Here is an 18,826-nt window from a genome sequence, read left to right as displayed (position 1 = left end):
TTCTTTGTGTCCAAATCCTCTACATTCCACCTTGTATGAAATAATTTCGTAAATACTCATAGTAAATAAAACACTCATTTTCATTTGTTTTCAATTTCCACTGATTTGTGTTAATTTATTGTGTTTTCCATTAATAGTTTTTAATGATTTCGTGATTTATTGTATTAACTTTTAATATTTTGCAATATAACTACACAGATCAATAGTTACTGATGTGAGATTTTTCATGTGGAAAACAGCTGCTTCATATGCATCTAATATGTATCAAATGTGGACTTTAGGCGAAAAAAATTATTTTTGTAATTTTATGAATTTACTATTTGCTATTTTTTCTTACAAACTGGCTGTGTATTGTAATACCGAATTATTTACAAGTTTCAAAAAACGTGAGTACGAAAAATCGGTGAAACTTGGGAGTTTTACGAATAGTAAATGAAATGATCGAAATGCATTACTGATCGGGAGACCACGTCTCAGGTTGCCCAACCACCTTGTACAAGTCTTTATATTTGATGCCACTTTGGCGTCAATGAAGCTGAGATGAAATGATTAGGACAACACTAACAAACATCCAGTTCCCGAGCGAAGAAAATCTTTGATATAGCCAAGAATCGGACCTGGGAACTTGCAATCTAGAGATATCAAAGCCAACTACTAGAGCATCACTAGCTGCAGATTTATTCTCTTACTGAGGTATAATCATCATCATCAGTGTTTTGCCAAAAGGCAGGTTTTCACATAGTAGTTCTCCAGGCTGTGCGGTCTTCCGCCATCCTCTTCAGGTCTGCATAATTTCCTCTTCCCTTTATGTCATCTATCATCTTGTATCTCCTTCTTCCTCTCAGTCTTCTCCCACAAACCAATCCTTCCAAAGCATCTACTAGCAAGCACTCCCTTCTCAATGAATGTCCCAACCAGTTCTTTTTCCTTTCTCTTACAACCTTCAGCAGACATCTTCTCTCACCAACCCTTTCCAGTACTCTTTCCTTACTCACTCTTTCCACCCAGCTTATTCTCTCCATTCTCCTCCACATCCACATCTCAAATGCTTCTAACCTTTTTTCATCCTCTCGTCTCAGCGTCCATGTTTCTTCCCCATATAGTGCCACTCTCCAGACAAAACATTTGCCAAGCCTTTCCCTTCGTCCTTTATTGCCACATAAGAGTCTCCTCTTTCTGTAGAATGCCTCCTTCGCTATGGCAGTTCGAGTTTTCACCTCCTGGTGACATCTCAAGTCTTCAGTTATTGTGCTTCCAAGATATTTAAATTCACTTACTTGGCTAATGGTAGATTGTCCTGTTTTAATATTGGACAGTCTGCGTCTTGTACTGATGACCATACTCTTTGTTTTTGCTGTGTTTATTTGCATCCCATATTCCACACAAGCTTCATTCAGATCTTTCAGCATGTTATTCACTGTCCGCCCACTTTCTGCCACTAATACCATGTCATCAGCAAATCTTATACATTCTATTCTCTTTCCACCAATACATATTCGTCTTTTCCCATCTAAGCTTTTCGCAATAATCTCTGTAAGGTATACGTTAAACAACAGTGGGGAAAGGCAACAACCTTGTCTAACATCTCGTCCAATACTGCTTCCTTCTGACATTTCACTTCCAATCTTTTTCCTTACTTTCTGGTGTAAATATAGATTCTGTATCAGTCGTCTGTCTTTCCAATCTACTTCTTCCCTCTTCCAATTACCCATCAGTACAAGCTGATGGACTGAGGGATAAATGAGTAAAAAATGAAAAAGAACATAGATGAATAGAAAATGGTTTATTTACATGTAAGAATGGACATATGATCAATGGAAACTTTCATAAATTATTCGGCGCAAATTTGGTGAAGTGCAGTTTAGCCAAATATGGCTTTAGTGTATCCCAGACTGCCATAGCCGTATCCACCGTAGGCGAGAGCTGGCGCAGCAATAGCTGCCCTGGCTATGGGGGCTGCAGCAATGGCGGGTGCAGCAATGGCTGCCGCAGCGATGGGAGCGGCCGCGGCGTAGCCGTAGCCAAGTCCGGCGCCGTAGGCCAGAGCGGGGGCGGCGGCGATAGCGGGGGCGGCGGCGATGGCGGGGGCAGTGGCGATGACGGGGGCGGCGAGCGCCACGGGGGCGGGAGCGGCGGCCACGGCAAGGTGGGCGCCGGCTTCCTTGTGCACGACGGCGTTGAAACCGTTGACGGGGTCAGCCGTGTAGTCGACGGTGCGGATGGAACCGTCGGGTTCGGCCAGGCTGTAGCTGCCCTGGACCACGTCGCCGCTGCGGGTCTCGTGCTGGGCCTTGGAGTCTCCAGTGATGGCGTCGTTTACGCTGTAGCTGAAGCTGTACTCGGGGTGTGGGTCGTACTCTGCGGCGACCGCGGCCGGAGCGGCGGCAATAGCTGGCGCATAGGCCCTGGCGATGGGAGCAGCAACAATAGGGGCGGCAGCGATGGCGGGGGCGTACGCCCTGGCTATGGGGGCAGCAGCAATGGGGGCGGCAGCTATGGCGGGGGCGTACGCCCTGGCGATGGGGGCTGCTGGAGCGAGTACTGTCGGAGCGCCCAGGTATCCAGCGTTGGCCAACGACAGTGTCGCCACGAAAATGATAACCTGTCAACAGAAAAAGTCTGAAAACTAAATACCAACGAAAAGAACTGTGGATGTAACGTAAAAACGTTTGTAAGCAGGACGTCAAAATATTTAAAGATGGAGCATTAGCTCACATGGGAAAGGATCTGGCAGTGTTTTTGTTCAAACAATCATTAGGTTGAAACTTCCTGACAGATTAAAACTGTGTGCCAGACCGAGACTCGAACTCGGGACCTTTGCCTTTCGCGGGCAAGTTCTTTACCAACTGAGCTACCCAACCACGAGTTACGCCCCCTCCTCACAGCTTTACTTCTGCCAGTACCTCGTCTCGTACCTTCCAAACTTAACAGAAGCTCTCCTCGCAGGAGAAGTAAAGCTGTGAGGAGGGGGCGTAAGCCGTGCTTGGCTAACTCAGTTGGTAGAGCGCTTGCCCGCGAAAAGCAAAGGTCCCGAGTTCGAGTCTCGGTCGGGTACACAGTTTTAAACTGCCAGGAAGTTTCATATCAGCGCACACTCCGCTGCAGAGTGAAAATCTTATTTTGGAATCATTGGGTTAATTAGTAGCAGCTACGGAAAATAGGCAACGTCGGGACTATTAAGGTCGCCTGAAATGCGAATCCAATATCTCAGACCGGGTGCTCAGCCTCTGCACCATATGACTGTGACAATCATTTACGAACTACACTCACAGAAACAAATTTTACGGATTATGTTTTTAAGAAACTGGAAGATGTCTTATGCCACTGATATATAGACAGCCTGACAAGCTGAAACTGTGTGTCAAATCATAACTGGCAACTATAGCCTTGCGTCTCGTCCACAGTATTTTACAATCTGAGCTATCAAAATAACGGCTCATGAGCTGTTTTAACAGCTTCAGTTCTGCCACAGTCTCTTTAATATGCTTCATAACTAAAGTTCTAAAAGTGGATTGTAGTTCGTACTTAGTAACAAAGCAGGCGTTCAGCGCCGCTATTTATATCCTGCTGGCATTAGTTATGTGGGCATTAGGCCATGGTGAAAGACCTGATTTTGTGCCTGAAGTTTCGTCTCCTGCTGCAGCAGACATCATCAGAGGCTATGAAGAAAAACTTACTTAGTTAATTTATACCCTAAAAGCAACTGTCTTCATCTTTATAGATTCTGAGATGTGTCCCTCAGAAGACGACGAAACATTGGGTATATAGACTGTAGCAACAATACATGGCGAAACCTTCTGGAAACATTCGTCACATGTAGAGAAACAAAATATATTATACGGTCAAACTTCCAGACACGAATTATTTCGATGCTAGAGTTCAGTCTCTGCACCTGGTAAGGTAACAGAAGATTCTCATGTAGCACTGTCCAAACAGTTACGTGTTCAACATTACTTTTTGCAACTACCTGTCGTACGCTGACACCGCGGGTGTCGTCAACTGTATAAAGAAGTTCCTCCTCCAGTTGAAGTGTCCTCATCCTTCTAGGCCTCCTCCAGTCGAGAGAAGTAGACTTAAACGTCCCGATACAAGCGTTGCGCACTAGGCCGTTACCACCTGCTAATCCGTATAGTAAATGGGCGCCTGCCAACTCCGCATTTAAGTACACTTCCATTGCTCTGTAATGGAAACTAAGTCCTTGATGAACACTAAACAGTTGATGCTACGTGCTCGATCCTAGCAGAACAATCAATTTAATCGCGTGTTACCACAAGCAATAACGGCGTTAACATTACCTTCATTCCATTGGACAATGAACTCTGGGGCTGAACGTATGAATTACAACTTAGTGTATATTCTAACCAAACGTAATCAAGAGGACATTTTGAACGTGGCATAAGACACCGATTTTGTTTCTGTCTGTTTCTCGTGATAATTGTGATTATGAAGAGAAGTAGTAAATGAACACTGACATGGAAATAAAGCTATTCCAGGGCCAAGACCATATAAAGCATTTTAGTCCTCTCTGTGTGAAGAATGTTTCCTGAAAGTTTGGGCATACCTTTCCGTTACATTCTGTAGAAAGATGCTGTAGATCAGGGTTTCTCAACCACCGTGTCGCGCCGTAATGGTGTGTTACGAACACGTGTCAGGTATGTCGGGAGATTTTTGTGTTCCTGCTTAAGAGCAACAAGTTTCTTTTGTTACTGGCGTTATTTTTATGTTCATATATCCCTACTGAAACGTCTTACGCAATAAATTTGCAAAATTTTTATCTCACAGTCGTTCTGTAGTAAAAAGCTATGTATTTTATGTGTTCGCTTTTTGCATTTTGCATCTAGGAAAAAAATCTTATGGAGGGGTGCAGCGGAAGTTTGAAACGTACTTTAGTGTACCCGAAAGGAAAGATGGTTGAGAAACGCGGGTCTAAAATACGGCTTAATGACCACAAAACCAAAGTAGCCAAGGACGTACCTGATAGGAGCTTTGCTCCCAAAGGGCAAAAGCCTGAGTTCGGGTCCCACCAATGTGACCCATAATTTCAGTCTGATAGGATTTTCACAACAAAATACACTCTGCTGCAGAGTAGGAGATTCATTCTACTAAATTCTTGATACATATGGAATCACATGAGGAACGAGTTACGGTAGCTACGAATAGGCCTATTTGAGCTCTTACTTACGTGGTCAAGGCTAACGGCCTTGGTGCTGAGGTAACACTGGTTCTCATCAGATCACAGAAGTTCAGCGCTGTCGGTCTTGGCTAGCACTTAGATGGGTGACCTCCTGGACCTGTCGAGCTCTGTTGGCAAGCTGGGTGCTCTCAGGCCATGTGAGGTCCGTTGAGGGGCTCCGTCGGTCACGCAAACTGACAACTCCCGGGAGAGTGGTGTGCTGACCATATGCCCCTCCGTATCCGCATCCAGTGATGCCTATCGGTCGAGGATGACAGAGCGGTCGGTCGGTACTGTTGGACCTTCCGAGGCCTGTTCGGACTGAGTTAGTTACTTGGTCAATTCAGATTTGGATAAAGTGATTCTATCGCCAAGAGTCAGAGAGCAGTTGGGTCAATACTAGCGGGACCCTACTGAAAACTTGAAAGTCGAGATAACAGAATTTTTGTAAAGAATATGTCCTAATATGAGTATCGTGTTAGGCAATTATTCTATACATCTTTCTTTCTTTTGTCTGCATTTTCTTACCTCTGGTCATCCCCTGTGACTGTATTTCGCCAATCACAAACACTTTTCATTACGTCTATACTTCAGCCAAATTATAGGCATCTGAAAGTGTAACAAACAGGTTTTGTTATAAAAGTTTTTCGATTTTTCTTCCAAATCATTGATGTCAGGAAACTTTAAACGCCGAGAAATCAAAGCAGTATTTACCTATTCATTTGGAGAGGATGCGACCTGTAATTGTAATCGGTTGGGCCAGTTGTAAAACAGGGTATAGGCCTATTCTATATAGCAACAACTGCCTACACTAACAAGGTAATGTCGTTCCTGGACTCATACAAGAATAATGATCTGGGAACTCTCGTTCACAATATCCTATCTTAAAAACGAACACTTGTAACAGTTAAATTCTCCAGTAGACAAATACATTCGCAAGTTCTCACCTTTGAAGCCATGTCGTCAGTGGGTGGTTGGTCGCCGTATGCTCCGGACGGCCGAGCTCCCAGCTTATATAGCGACGTCTGGCCGGCATGCCAACAATCCCGTTAGACGGGAAGTGCTCGAGAAGCTCCACGAGCCGTACGCAAACCTGACCACTGGCTTTACGCGTATGCTAATCAGCATTCCGCCCGCCGAATGTTTATGTCACGCACTCACTGCTGCCTGTTGTAACAGGGGCCTGGCCTGCTAGTGGGCGCAAGGGAATCCTTGCGTAATCGCAACTGCTAGAATAACTTATGTTAGTCAAGCCGTCGGGAATACGGCAATGTCGAGGTCGATAAACACGCTGTAATTCATGTCCACTTTCACCGCAGCCATTCCTTCTAGTGAATTTTTATATACATACAATCGCCATATATGAAGTACGCCACCGTGCAGCATGGGGTTAATCGTAAATGATGTGGTAATTATCTCCGCAACACTGTTGTCAAAGCACGTATAAAGATTAAGCTACATGTGAAACACCATCTCATCTGCAGTTAAGAGACTTTGCCCTGCCGTGACCGAATCGCGTCATTTAAGGTTACAATGCGAGTTTCGACTGAAGATTGTGATTATAAATGTTGCAATAATGGAAATGGAAAACAAAATTGAAGCTGTAATAAACAAATTAGAACCTTAGGATTAATCATCTTCTGAATTTTGCAGTTCTTTATTTCTGTCTCTCCAGTAGAACCATAGGTACTACCTGTATCTACAGAAACAGCAATGTTGACACCAGCAAATGTTAGCAGAGGAACTGCATAGCATTTGCTTATACGTCGTAGTTTTACGATTCTTTTAAAGGCTTGATCAGCTTCCCGTTTTCTATAGACGTGAGTGAAGTGCAAGAATGCCTTCCCTAGAAATGAGGAGAAGGGTTGAATTTTCTACGGATTGAGGTGTAAGACGAATGCAATAGTCGTGCAAATTTTTGAAGCACTCTACTTCACGCTATACTTTAGTGCAGAAAGCTTTAAAACTAATGACTACAACTTTCACTATCAACCTGAACTAAAACAGTAAAGCTAGTAAATATGAATAATAAATACAGAGACTGAAAAAATGACGTCCATGATGGAGTAGGCTACTAAAACTGCCAAGAATTCTACTCGGCATTAATGAGTTCATTACTGATTCAAAGTGAACCGTCATTTTAAGGTAATTTCTTGTTTTTAATATTGTGAGCCATCTCCCATCACAGATCTTTGTTACATTATTTGCCTGTTATAAATCACTGTAACTGAAGGTTGATGGGCATCATCGTTATGGATTTTATTCGTTAACGACAGCCTAATATGAAATACAATCTTACTGTAAAATCTCACCCTCGCGTTCGCTATCCCTATAACAAGCAATATTATGATTTATAGTTTAAGAACTTGCTATATTTGCGCACTAGAAAATATATATACCGAATATTATCAAAAATTAATTTTTGAAATTGAACTAGAATGTGAATGTTTTGTATTCTAGATACTCTCAAGCTTGCAAATACTTCTTGTAAGACATCTTGCACATAATCCAATAGGTTACTGTCAGAGATATCAGTAATCGTCAGGGTTTAACGTGGTGTAGAGATCATTAGAGGCGCATCACTAACTAAGCCTGACATAGCTAAATTTGACAACTAACAAACTGACTACTTAGGATTTTTGAAAGATAAATTTGTTTTTAGTGGTTTCATATTCAAACAAATACAAAAAAACGGAGAATGTATCAATGGATCAACAATGAATTTGAACGGGTATCATGATATGCCTGCACCGAAAAAAAAAGTTGTTACCACACCTGCCCAGTAAGCAGGAGATCCTGGGTTCGAATCGAATCCCGGTCCGGTACACGTTTTCACTCGTAGCCGCCAATTGTGCGTAAAGTCAAAACGCAGCTGATAGCTGTGATCTCTCTCCTTTCCTTTCCTTTCTTCCCCTCTCCACCTTCAATCTGCATATACATACACGTTAGGCGTTTTAGGTACCGGTAACACAATTTCAGTATATTACCAACTGGAACCAAGAAATGACACTCGAGATTATATTTCTATAGTGTTTAATAAAAATAGTGGAGTATGAACTGGTTTTGTTTGTTGTGGTATGATTTTCCTTTGAACAACAAGAGGTTTTTTTCTGTAGCAAACAAAAGTTTACTTCTTCATCACCAGTTACAGAGATGTGAAGCGAAGCTATCTACGAATGTTTCCAAGGAAGATTGGTTTGTTGTTCGAATGGGTTGTAGTATGTCGCAGAAATATATTTCCACCTGAATTTAAATAAACACAGGGAGTCTACAACTTGAATTGGGAAATTATCTCTTTTGCATGCACGTTTCTAAAGACGTGCCATGCTTTGAAGAAAAGTGCAAGTGTAGAAAGAGTGATATTCATCTTAAATATTACTAACTATTACAAGAACGATCGAGCAGGGTACTGTGTCATTTTTGTCGATCTACAGCAACAGGGCTTGACATAAATTCTGGCTCCTGTAAGCCGCAGTGTCAAACCAAGAAACTTTGGTTACGCCCTTGGAATGCGGTCTGATTCTCTGTTGTTACACTAATAACCAGACACCATACAATGTTTCTCAATCACATTCAGATGACTGGTGGAACTAGAAGACAGTTGGAGGAAGAACCGTTCAGCACCTGAACATTGCAGGTTGCTTCTTTGGAATATGGTGCAGGAATAACGTGAGTTCGCTATCCGCTACTCCTCCGAAGGTCTGAAATTATCAATACCCGACGCCTTGAAAATACCAAAGGGGCACCACATTGTTAGACTTGTTATTAGTGCAATAAGGCAGCTTAAAACACATTCTGAAGTCGTACTCTTGGCTAACTAATATGTGGATATTGCTGCAGGCTATTTTAAAACATTACATGTAAGAATATGCGTCTGTTTCTTCAAAGGGCCAAATCAACCAAAGACGCCATCAGTGGGGAATCGTTATGCGGTACGCATTTTATAGCATCGTAAGAGATGAGAAACAGTTGTGGCGTGTGTGTGTGTGTGTGTGTGTGTGTGTGTGTGTGTGTGTGTGTGTGTTTGTGGGTGGGTGGGTGAGTGGGCGGGTTTGAGGAAAAGTAGAGGTAGCGTTTTTAATATAGAATGTTTCACAAAGATTCATTGCACTCCACAACACTACATATTTACATATTCTACCCAAATAAAGATGGGCTCAGACCATAATTTATTGGTTGTGAACTATAGACTAAAACTGAAAATAAAAAGTAAATTTACTTTACTTATGACAGCGAACCGAGTGTCCTGTACGGACAAGTTACTCTGTAGCTACAATATATGATCTGAAGATGGGCAGCTAGCCCGAAACCGGCAATTGAAAATAAAGAATAGCGATCGAAGACTGAAACGCCATATTTTATTTAATGAACGATCACGGAATTCCCATTGAGACAATCATGTCTAGTTTTGATAAAACTGAAAAAATTTCAAATAGACATAAAATTAAGGAAATGCTTAGTAGGTAATTTGAAACAACCAGAGCTTTTTTTAAAGTTGCAGAGGCAGCTCTGCACAACGATTGTCTGAAACAGGAGAATGGAATACAACAGATGACGAATGGGTAGCTTAGAGAGAGGAAATGGTGAAGACAGCAGGTAAAAAGACAAAGCCTAGAAGAAAATCTTGGCTGTCACAGAAGATACTGAATTTAATTGATGAAAGGAGAAAATATAAAGATGCAGGAAATAAAGCACGCAAAATAATGCAAACGTCTTAAACATTAGACTGATAGTAAGTGCAAAACAGCTAAGCAGGATAGGCTAGGGTAGAAATTCAAGGCTATTGAAGCCTGTACAACTAGGGAAAAGATAGACAGCTCCTAGAGGAAAATTAAAGAGGCTTTTTGAGGATAGAGGAGGAAAGAGAAGGAGCCATGTCAGTGTCAAGAGCTCAGACGGAATACCAGTCCTAAGCAAAATAGAGAAAGCTGGTAGGTAGAAGGAGTACATAGAGACCGGAATGGACAGTATCTTGAAAGGCGAATAGAAGCTGAACATTAACAAAATCAAACAACGCTAACGTAATGTAGTCGAATTCTATCACGGATTGCTGAGGGAATTAGATTAGAGAATGAGACACTGAAGATAGTAGATGAGATATGCTATTCTGACAGTAAAATAACTTATGATGGCCGCGGCAGAGAGGATGTAAAATGTAGAGTAGCAAAGGGAAAAAAGAATGTTTCTGAAGAAGAGAAATTTGTCAACATAAAATATATGTTAAAGCATTAAGAATTCGTTTCTGAACGCATTTGTCCCGAGTGTAGCCTTTCACAGAAGTGAAGTGTGAACTATAAGCAGTTTAGACAAGAACAGAAAGCAAGCTTTTAAATTAAGGTGCTACAGAAGACTGTGGAAGATTTGACAGGTAGATCTGGTGCTGAATATAAATTGGGAGAAAAGAAATGTGTGGCGTAACTTGACTGAAAGATGGATTCGTTGAGAGGACACATTCTGAGGCTTGCGCAGGATAAAGAAGGGTGAGGAGATCACACCACCACCAACACCACCAGCAACAACAATAACAACAACGATCCCAACTGGAGGTGAATTTTAAATTACAAATCGAAAATATACCTTGGAGCCAGCTCTATATCGTCGGCTCATGTCGCTGCCGCTAGGAGTCTTCCTAGTGCAGCTAATGTGCTCGCTCGTTCATTACCTTGTGTGCGTCGAGTCGAGCACCCAAAGGCTTTTTGCCTTCTCCGTTTAAACAGGTCCAATTCAGTTGCAGCCACGAGACGTGATTTCCATCGAGAATACGGCATTGTAACTCCTCCGGCTCAAAGTATTCTACTATGATACCAGAAGATTCAAGGCACTCTTTCTTTATGTAAGGGGAAATTCGCAGGTCGTGTCCGTGTTCTCGTTCAGTGCGTAGAACGCATTCAACAGAGTTTACTCGTGGTGACGACCGCAAGTTAGTCATTCCTACGTGTCTGAATGGCGTTTTTTGCGACATTTGTGTTTCAAACAGAAAAACTGATTGACATACACCTCAATGATGGGATCATCCCATGTTGAGTGCCAAAATGCGGTGAATTGAACGAAGATGTAAATTAAACACTCTAATTCATGGCTTAAAACATGGAACTTTTATGTTTATTATCGTACAGTAAATACGAATATAAGCCTTACAGCCGTTGTGAATGGACATAGACACGACTCAGTAGTCTGCAAGTAGAAGGGGAGAATCGACCATCTCACCACTCGCAGACAGATTTTGCGCGAGGGCGTGTGCGGCAGACACGAAATCGACGCGATGAATCCAACATCTCATTTCACCTTGGGGACAAGTTGATACCCGGCAGCTTTCATTATCTGTATTTTAGATTTGTGATGAAGTGGGACTTTGCACAAGTCAAATAATTGTGAAATTTCATTGTAGATGATCATCAGCTGTTTATTTTTATGCTCGGTGCTACCGGTTTAGATCGGTAGACGATTATTAAGCCGAACCAAAACGTAACCAGCTTGTCACTACAACATTTGAAGTGAACAACTTTGATGTAGGTAGAAAAACATAGCTTCTGTTACAATAAATAATCGCCATAAGATACAGATATGTGGGAGATGTACACAAGACGATCATACTTTTCATTTGAGTTTGAAATGTGCTGGAGGCTACTGTCCACGGTAATTATCTTCCAAAAGCGGTGTTATCGGAATGTTTGGAGGTAAATCCCAGTCAAGGAAAATGCAGAGTGTACTCGAATACTCAAGACCCAAGCAATGGACCACAACGATTCGTTCATTTAACATGGAGTGAAAATGAGTACATCACAAAGTGCCGATAAATGATGGAACGGAAGAAGAGACTGTAGGCTACATGTTGACATACCTCACTGTCTCTTCACTGTCTCTGACTGCCTCAATGTCCTTTTGACCTCTCGGTGTTACAATAGCTCAGTCTCACACTGAATCTTTCTTGGTTGCTAACATATCTTACAGAGTGGTCGAATTTCCAGTCGTATGTTCGTTGTCATTGGCCGGCTGTATTCGCAATTCCATCGAATGATTGACCACTGCTTCATGACCACGTTTCGTACAGGATGAAAACTTTTGATCTTGCGGCGTTCGACGTGGGGTCAGGAACTCCCGTCATGTCCTCACGTGTACTATCCTATGAAAGCTCCCAAGCGCTGGCAACGATCTGCCCAACGGATTGATTCTAATGTTTAGCTGTATTTCTCAGTTGTCGCAAAAGCAGTCACACAAAAACAAACCAGCTCGTTTCGAATGTTCAAGTGTTCAAGAAAATGGTTCAAATGGCTCTGAGCACTATGAGACTTAACATCTGAGGTCACCAGTCCCTAGAACTACGTAAACCTAACTAACCTAAGGACATCACACACATCCATGCCCGAGGCAAGATTCGAACCTGCGACCGTAGCGATCGCGCGGTTCCCGACTGAAGCGCCTAGAACCGCTCGGCCACAGTGGCCGGCCCTGTTCAAGTATCTCCAGATGTCTGTGACTTATCAGCATCTCTCTTGGTGGCAGTCGGACTTAACGCAAGCAACTCCTTCTCAAATGGGGCAGATTCTTCAGTAGCTGTGGCTGTGTGTCCTTTACTTCGTTCAAGTGCCTCTGACTTTCTTGCTGTCCGTCAGATTTTACGCAGAGTAGCCCTTCCCAAACGAGCCACACACTTCAACGGCCGTCCCTGTCTTGTTGTCTCAGAAAGTCTCAGGACTTAATTGTTAGAAATCTTTTATAATGATGATGAAGAACAGCGTATAGAATTTTGTGAATTCATTTTGGTCGTGGTGATAAGTGTTCAAATTAGTGTTCAGTGATGGGGCTGCATTCCATTTAAGTAGAAAAGAGACTCCTCACAACTTAACAGCCTTATACTATAGTAGAGAACCAGTATGGCTCTTCGAGACATCGTGTGTTTTATGCCGTTCCTGAGAATCGATTTACGATTCGTTTTCTTTTACAGGAATCACATACTTGGAAGTGTTGAAGAGCTGACTTTTTCCGCAGCTGCGATAACGTGCTGAAAATTTCATTCCTCAACAGTACAGAGCATCTCCACACGGATATCTGCACGCAAGAGCATTTCTTAAGAAGGAGCTGCCCCAACGATTGTCGGCCATAACCAACGTATGGATCGCGCAATGAACCATTGGCTCAGACAGGAGCGTATGCAGTAGAGCCGGACTCACTTTGTGACACTATAATACACGTGAGCGCCCTAAGATTTTCCTTTCAATTTTTTATACCGTAAATACGCGGTTCACTCATATTAGTGACACCACGGCTAATTTTAAGCGTAAATGTAATTTAATCACTCACAGAGGGTAGGTGGCAGCACTAACAGTGGAGGATATATAAAACTTGTCGAGAAGACGCAGAAAAAAATGCAGCTGTTGTCGTAATTCAGAGACTGAGAGATTTATCTGACACTAAAAAGGGAGTGACCATTCGCTTTCTGGGCAAGTGTGGAACCATTTTCGAAACGACTAAGTTTGTAAACCTCGTGACGCCGTCCTTAAAATATACCTTGCATGGCAAAATGGCGCTATCCAAAACTGGCGGCAAGGCAACTGTGGCGTACCACGGGCTGTAGAGGAAAGGGGTGAAAGACTGCTGCGGAGGTACGTACATGCGGATAGACGTGCAACTGTTGAGCAACTGACAACCCAGATGAACCAATGGGCTACCAACATAACATTGTGTCCTCGACGATCGATCGGGGGACATTGCTGCCTATGGGCCTCCGAGCAGTCACCTCGAAATGGCTCTAAGCACTGCGGGTCTTAACATCTGAGGTCATCAGTCCCCTAGACTTATAACTACTTAAACCTAACTAACCTACGGACATCACACACATCCATACCCGAGGCAGGATTCGAACCTGCGACCGTAGCAGCAGCGCGGTTCCGGACTGAAGCGCCTAGAACCGCTCGACCACACCGACCGGCGCAGACATGTCGTTCGCGTAGCCATGCTGACTGCTGTTCATCAGCGACGGAGGCTGGAATTTGCATGCCAGTACCCCAACGGGATATAAACTGTGTAGCGATAAATCAGATAAATCTCGTGTTGCTCTCAATCGGGCAGACGGCCGTTGGTGTATACAGTACTGTGGGTTGATTCTGGGGAGGGAACCAAACAGCGAGGTCATCGGATTAGGGAAGGATGGGAAAGGAAGTCGTCCGTGTCCTTTCAAAGGAACCATCCCGGAATTTGCCTGAAGCAATTTAGGGAAACCACGGAAAACCTAAATCAGGATGGCCGGACGCGGGATTGAACCGTCGTCGCCCCGAATGCGAGTCCACTGTGCTAACCACTGCGCCACTTCGCTCGGTGTACAGCTCTGTAAACAGATCTGATGATGGTCATTAAGACCGAAACCAGTAATCTGTTAAATAGAAAAGATTGTGACCATAGACGTAAATTAAAGGAAACTCTGTAAACATAGTCTGAGGGGGAAGCGTTGTGGTTTGGGGAATGTTATCATGACATTCCCCGGGGTGGTCTCGTCATTATGGAAGGTACAATGATCAGCCCAAGTATGCATCTATCCTTGGGGACCATTTCTACCCGTACATGCGGATTGTTTTTTCCCCGGCATTATTCCATCTACCAGCAGAACGATCTAATGTGCACACGGGTCACAGTGTATATGCGTGCTTCGAAGATGAATTTATTGCACTTTCCTACCCACAGCACTCCCCGCATTTAAACCCAGTTGAGGATCTGTGGGACAACCTCAGCTGTTCGCGACATGAAACCTCGACAGAGGATTGAAGGGGGATCACTGCTATCAGTTGCAGTGGTACATTATGCGGAATCAGCGACGACGAATGAAAAAGTTTACCGGATTCGGATTCGAACTTGGAATCTCCTGCTTACTAGGCAGGTGCGGTAACCACTGCATCATCCGGCACACAGTGTTATCGCAGTTGCACGGACTATCTCGGTACGCGTCACGGCCGATCGACTTTATGTCAGGCTGATGTGAGAGCAGCCTCTGTGAATTCTGGTTGGCGCCATCTTTGAACCTGTAACGATGTGACGACGAATGTGCACCACTTAATCTGAGAACACTGGGCTTCGACAATACAGTTCATTTCTACCAGGATTGGTTTCTCTTTATTAGTAGTTGTGCTCTAATTCCCCTAGTGCAGTTGGGATAAAATATTAATTAGGCAGACTTCACATGTTGGAGCGCAGCTTATAGACAGCTGCCAGCCTTTGTGGCCGAGCGGTTCTAGGCGCTGCAGTCTGGCACCGCGTGACCGCTACGGTCGCAGGTTCGAATCCTGCCTCGGGTATGGATGTGTGTGATGTCCTTAGGTTAGTTACGTTTCAGTACTTCTAAATACTAGGGGACTGATGACCTCAGATGTTAAGTATCATAGTGCTCAGAGCCTTTTTCAACCATTTATAGACAGTTGCACGACAGATGAGTTTCACGGCTTGGTGCGGGAGGCAGATCGGTACCAGCATAGCCCCGTAAACTGCTGTCTACTGTAACAGTATGTTATGTCCAACTAGACATTGTCAAGTGGGGTTTGCCATTCAATACTTACTTGCGTTTCTTGTGTTAGCACCAACACAACTGTTAAATTCACAGAAAACATTAATCTGACCGCGAGAGGATATCGGCAATGTTTCACCGCGTAAACTACTCTGGCCCAGAAATGAGCTACGGCAACATTAATTTGGTTGAAAATTTACTGCTCAATACTGTCGTGGTATACTGTCCGCAATATGTAATTTGTATTGCCCCCGTAAACATACCTTAAGGTCGTTTTATCTCACAGTATGTGATTTTTTTGCGCGGGGAATGTGGGAGACTCCATCCACGTGCCTTCTTACAACTTTTTGTGATGCCGCGTAGCAAAAGCAGCAAGTGGAGTAACTGCAGGTATCGAAAATTTTTGAAATGTAATTGAGAACTTTGATTCTAAACAGCATTGTATGAAGTACTCCAATGTTTTCTGTGCTTGCGTTATACGTTTATAAAATCTCATCGTCGTTTTGAAATTAAAAGCTTTGCATTTCGGTGCTTAAGTTAAAATCCATCCCAAGCTTCTAACTTCTGTAATAAAAACATAGTCTTGTGAATCCGCAGAAATCTGTGTAACACCGTGGGTTACTGTCTATCTTAAGCAGTACTAACATTCGTACCAACTTCGATATTTAAAAAGCTCTAGGCAAGTAATTTTATTTTGGCTACATCACACTCAAGGCTCTATATTCCATGAATAAGACGGACAGTCATGAGTCCATGTATCCTTCGATCATTCTTCGACTGCTCTGTTCTCAGATAATGTTCCCGTAATTGGTAGATGATGATGCTCCAGTATTCAGGATTGAATCCCTGGTCGTTTTATTTCACAGTATGTGATTTTTTTGCGCGGGGAATGTGGAAGTCTCCATCCACGTGCCTTCTTACAACTTTTTGTGACGCCGTTGGACCGCGACAATGTTCAGTTAGTACACCAGCGACACACTTCGCACATCTCTGGTTCAGTCACAGAACATGTAAACGTTGACAATTCAACTTGTGCTAACTCCTGTAAGGCAAGTTTCGCCCCATTCATGTGCCTTTTGGTCTGCATCAGTTACTATTTTTGCACTGTGACACATGGGAAAAAATCAATGTTCTGACGATATCCCAATGTTCTGTCAGGAACTCATTTCCTTATCCCAACCATCATCCAGCCATTCTCATCCTGGAATTGCAACTGTAACATTCAAGTGCTGTTGTAACTGTAACACTCAAGTACTTGCATGTAATATTGGTAATATTGGTGCCCGTTAGGCATAACGTTTTACGTGATTAGCGCATTGCACATTCATTGATCTTCACTCTTTTTTATCCACAGCATTGCGAGGATGTATTTGTTCTTCATTTCAATGAAGGAGGAGGTATACTATCAAGTATAAAATATTCTAGTATTTGTTCCACTTGTGTTGAGTAGCTGAGTACCCGTCTCACGTGGAAGGAAACAGAACAGTGCTGCCGTCACTGAGAGTACATACTTCGCCGTGCAGAGAGACTCTGGACTCTGCGCTAGACTCAGGTCATACGGGCAGGTTCATGTTGTTAGGGCTACGGTGATTCGTGCCATTGTGGTGAGAGAGAGAGAGAGAGAGAGAGAGAGAGAGAGAGAGAGAGAGAGAGTTCACAGCAACGACGTACTGTAAATGCTGTCATCTCCAAGTGTTGTCTCGGATTTGCACAAATATCCGTTGCTGGATTATGGTGTCAGAACCGCAAATTTTCTGCTTGCGGGAACAACGAACGGGAGATTATTGGTACTCTTCCACGACGGAGGTGAAGGCCGTTCATTACACCTCACTTGTATCATACTCTCTCAGGGACAGTGTTCTGCAGCCCGTCCTCACTGTTGACAATCATTTCATACTGCTGTTTTGCGGTGAAATAATTCACAGCGCGTTTACGCATGTGGCCACTATTGCAGAAGATGACAGCGAACTGTACAACAGCTAGTCCTCCATCTGCGCCAGTTTGGTCTTATCCGAGCACACGTAGGATTTCAAAGGAGAGAATTCGACCTCCAAAACAATCAGCTACTGTTATGTGCAAAGTGAGTATATAATGCTGATGTTCAGACTGAAATCCGGCGTTTATAGAAGCCCATTCGATACGTAAACCGCTTATGTGGTGGATAAGTGAGTTTCCAATTATATACGTTTCTAATGTTGATTAAGGATATTCTGCGAGCTCATTGTGTTCAGTACACAATTACACTATTCCTGGATACTAACTTCAGGAGATATACAAGAACTTTGTGCTGTGGGCTTTTTATTCTATTTCAAGAAGTGTTTTCATTGCCGGACGACGTTAGATTTAGATTATGGAGCATTAGCCACACTTCAGCGTCTTAAACACCCGCGTGCAGTCTACATACATGTATTAAGTAACACGTAGCAAATGTTAAAATGTGTGTGAATTCCTAAGGGATCAAACTGCTGAGGTCATCGGTCCCTAGACTTACACACTACTTAAGCTAAATTATACTAAATTATGCTAAGAACAACACACACACCCATGCGCGAGGGAGGGCTCGAACTTCCGGCGGGAGGGGCCGCGCAATTCGTGACATGGCGCCTCAAACCGCGCGGCCACTCCGCGCGGCTAACACGTAGCACATTTATAATTTGCAGGCAGTTTGTAATGTGATCAAACAACTGTCCTAGGAAAGTATGAAAACGATGTAGTGTTAAAATAATAAAAAATAAATGTAAAATGGAAGGAGATAAAACGAGAGTTACCTAAACACGGCATTCATGCAATTTACGACGGAAGATCTCTTTCGTTTCATGATTGAGTGGGTAAACAATTTGACATCTGAAAGGATACATGATTGAAAGTTTTAGTACAGGGACTACACTGTTCAAATAGTGAGAACGGGATAGCGTTGAAATTAGCGGGGTCTATAGTCAATCAGGAAAAGATCAAAGACGCCTACAAACAATCATTAATTGCTTTCTGACGCAACACGAAGGAGATTAATGTCATTAGCAGATTCAAATATTGTCGATCATACCTCGCACTGTAGTAGCAAATTCATGGGCATACTCAGTAATTCTGAATCAGTCATTAATATTATCAGTCTCTTGATGTAACATGTGGTATTACTTTCGGAAGATTCACAAAATATGGAA

At 43.1% G+C, this 18,826-nt stretch overlaps 1 protein-coding gene across 1 annotated transcript; it reads right to left on the bottom strand.

Moving 5' to 3' along the window:
* Positions 1–1,766: 1,766 nt before the first annotated feature.
* LOC124776312 (cuticle protein 18.6-like) lies at positions 1,767–6,148 on the bottom strand. The gene is made up of 2 exons (XM_047251245.1): positions 6,121–6,148; positions 1,767–2,602 (listed from the first exon to the last, which is right to left on the bottom strand). The coding sequence occupies exons 1-2, from the start codon at positions 6,130–6,132 to the stop codon at positions 1,862–1,864; spliced, it is 753 nt and encodes a 250-aa protein (XP_047107201.1). The 5' UTR covers positions 6,133–6,148; the 3' UTR covers positions 1,767–1,861.
* Positions 6,149–18,826: the final 12,678 nt, after the last annotated feature.

This window comes from Schistocerca piceifrons, chromosome 2 (genome assembly GCF_021461385.2).
Source record: "Schistocerca piceifrons isolate TAMUIC-IGC-003096 chromosome 2, iqSchPice1.1, whole genome shotgun sequence".
Lineage (NCBI taxonomy): Eukaryota > Metazoa > Arthropoda > Insecta > Orthoptera > Acrididae > Schistocerca > Schistocerca piceifrons.
Note: the sequence above shows the minus strand (reverse complement) of the source record. Positions and strands in the feature narration are given on the sequence as shown.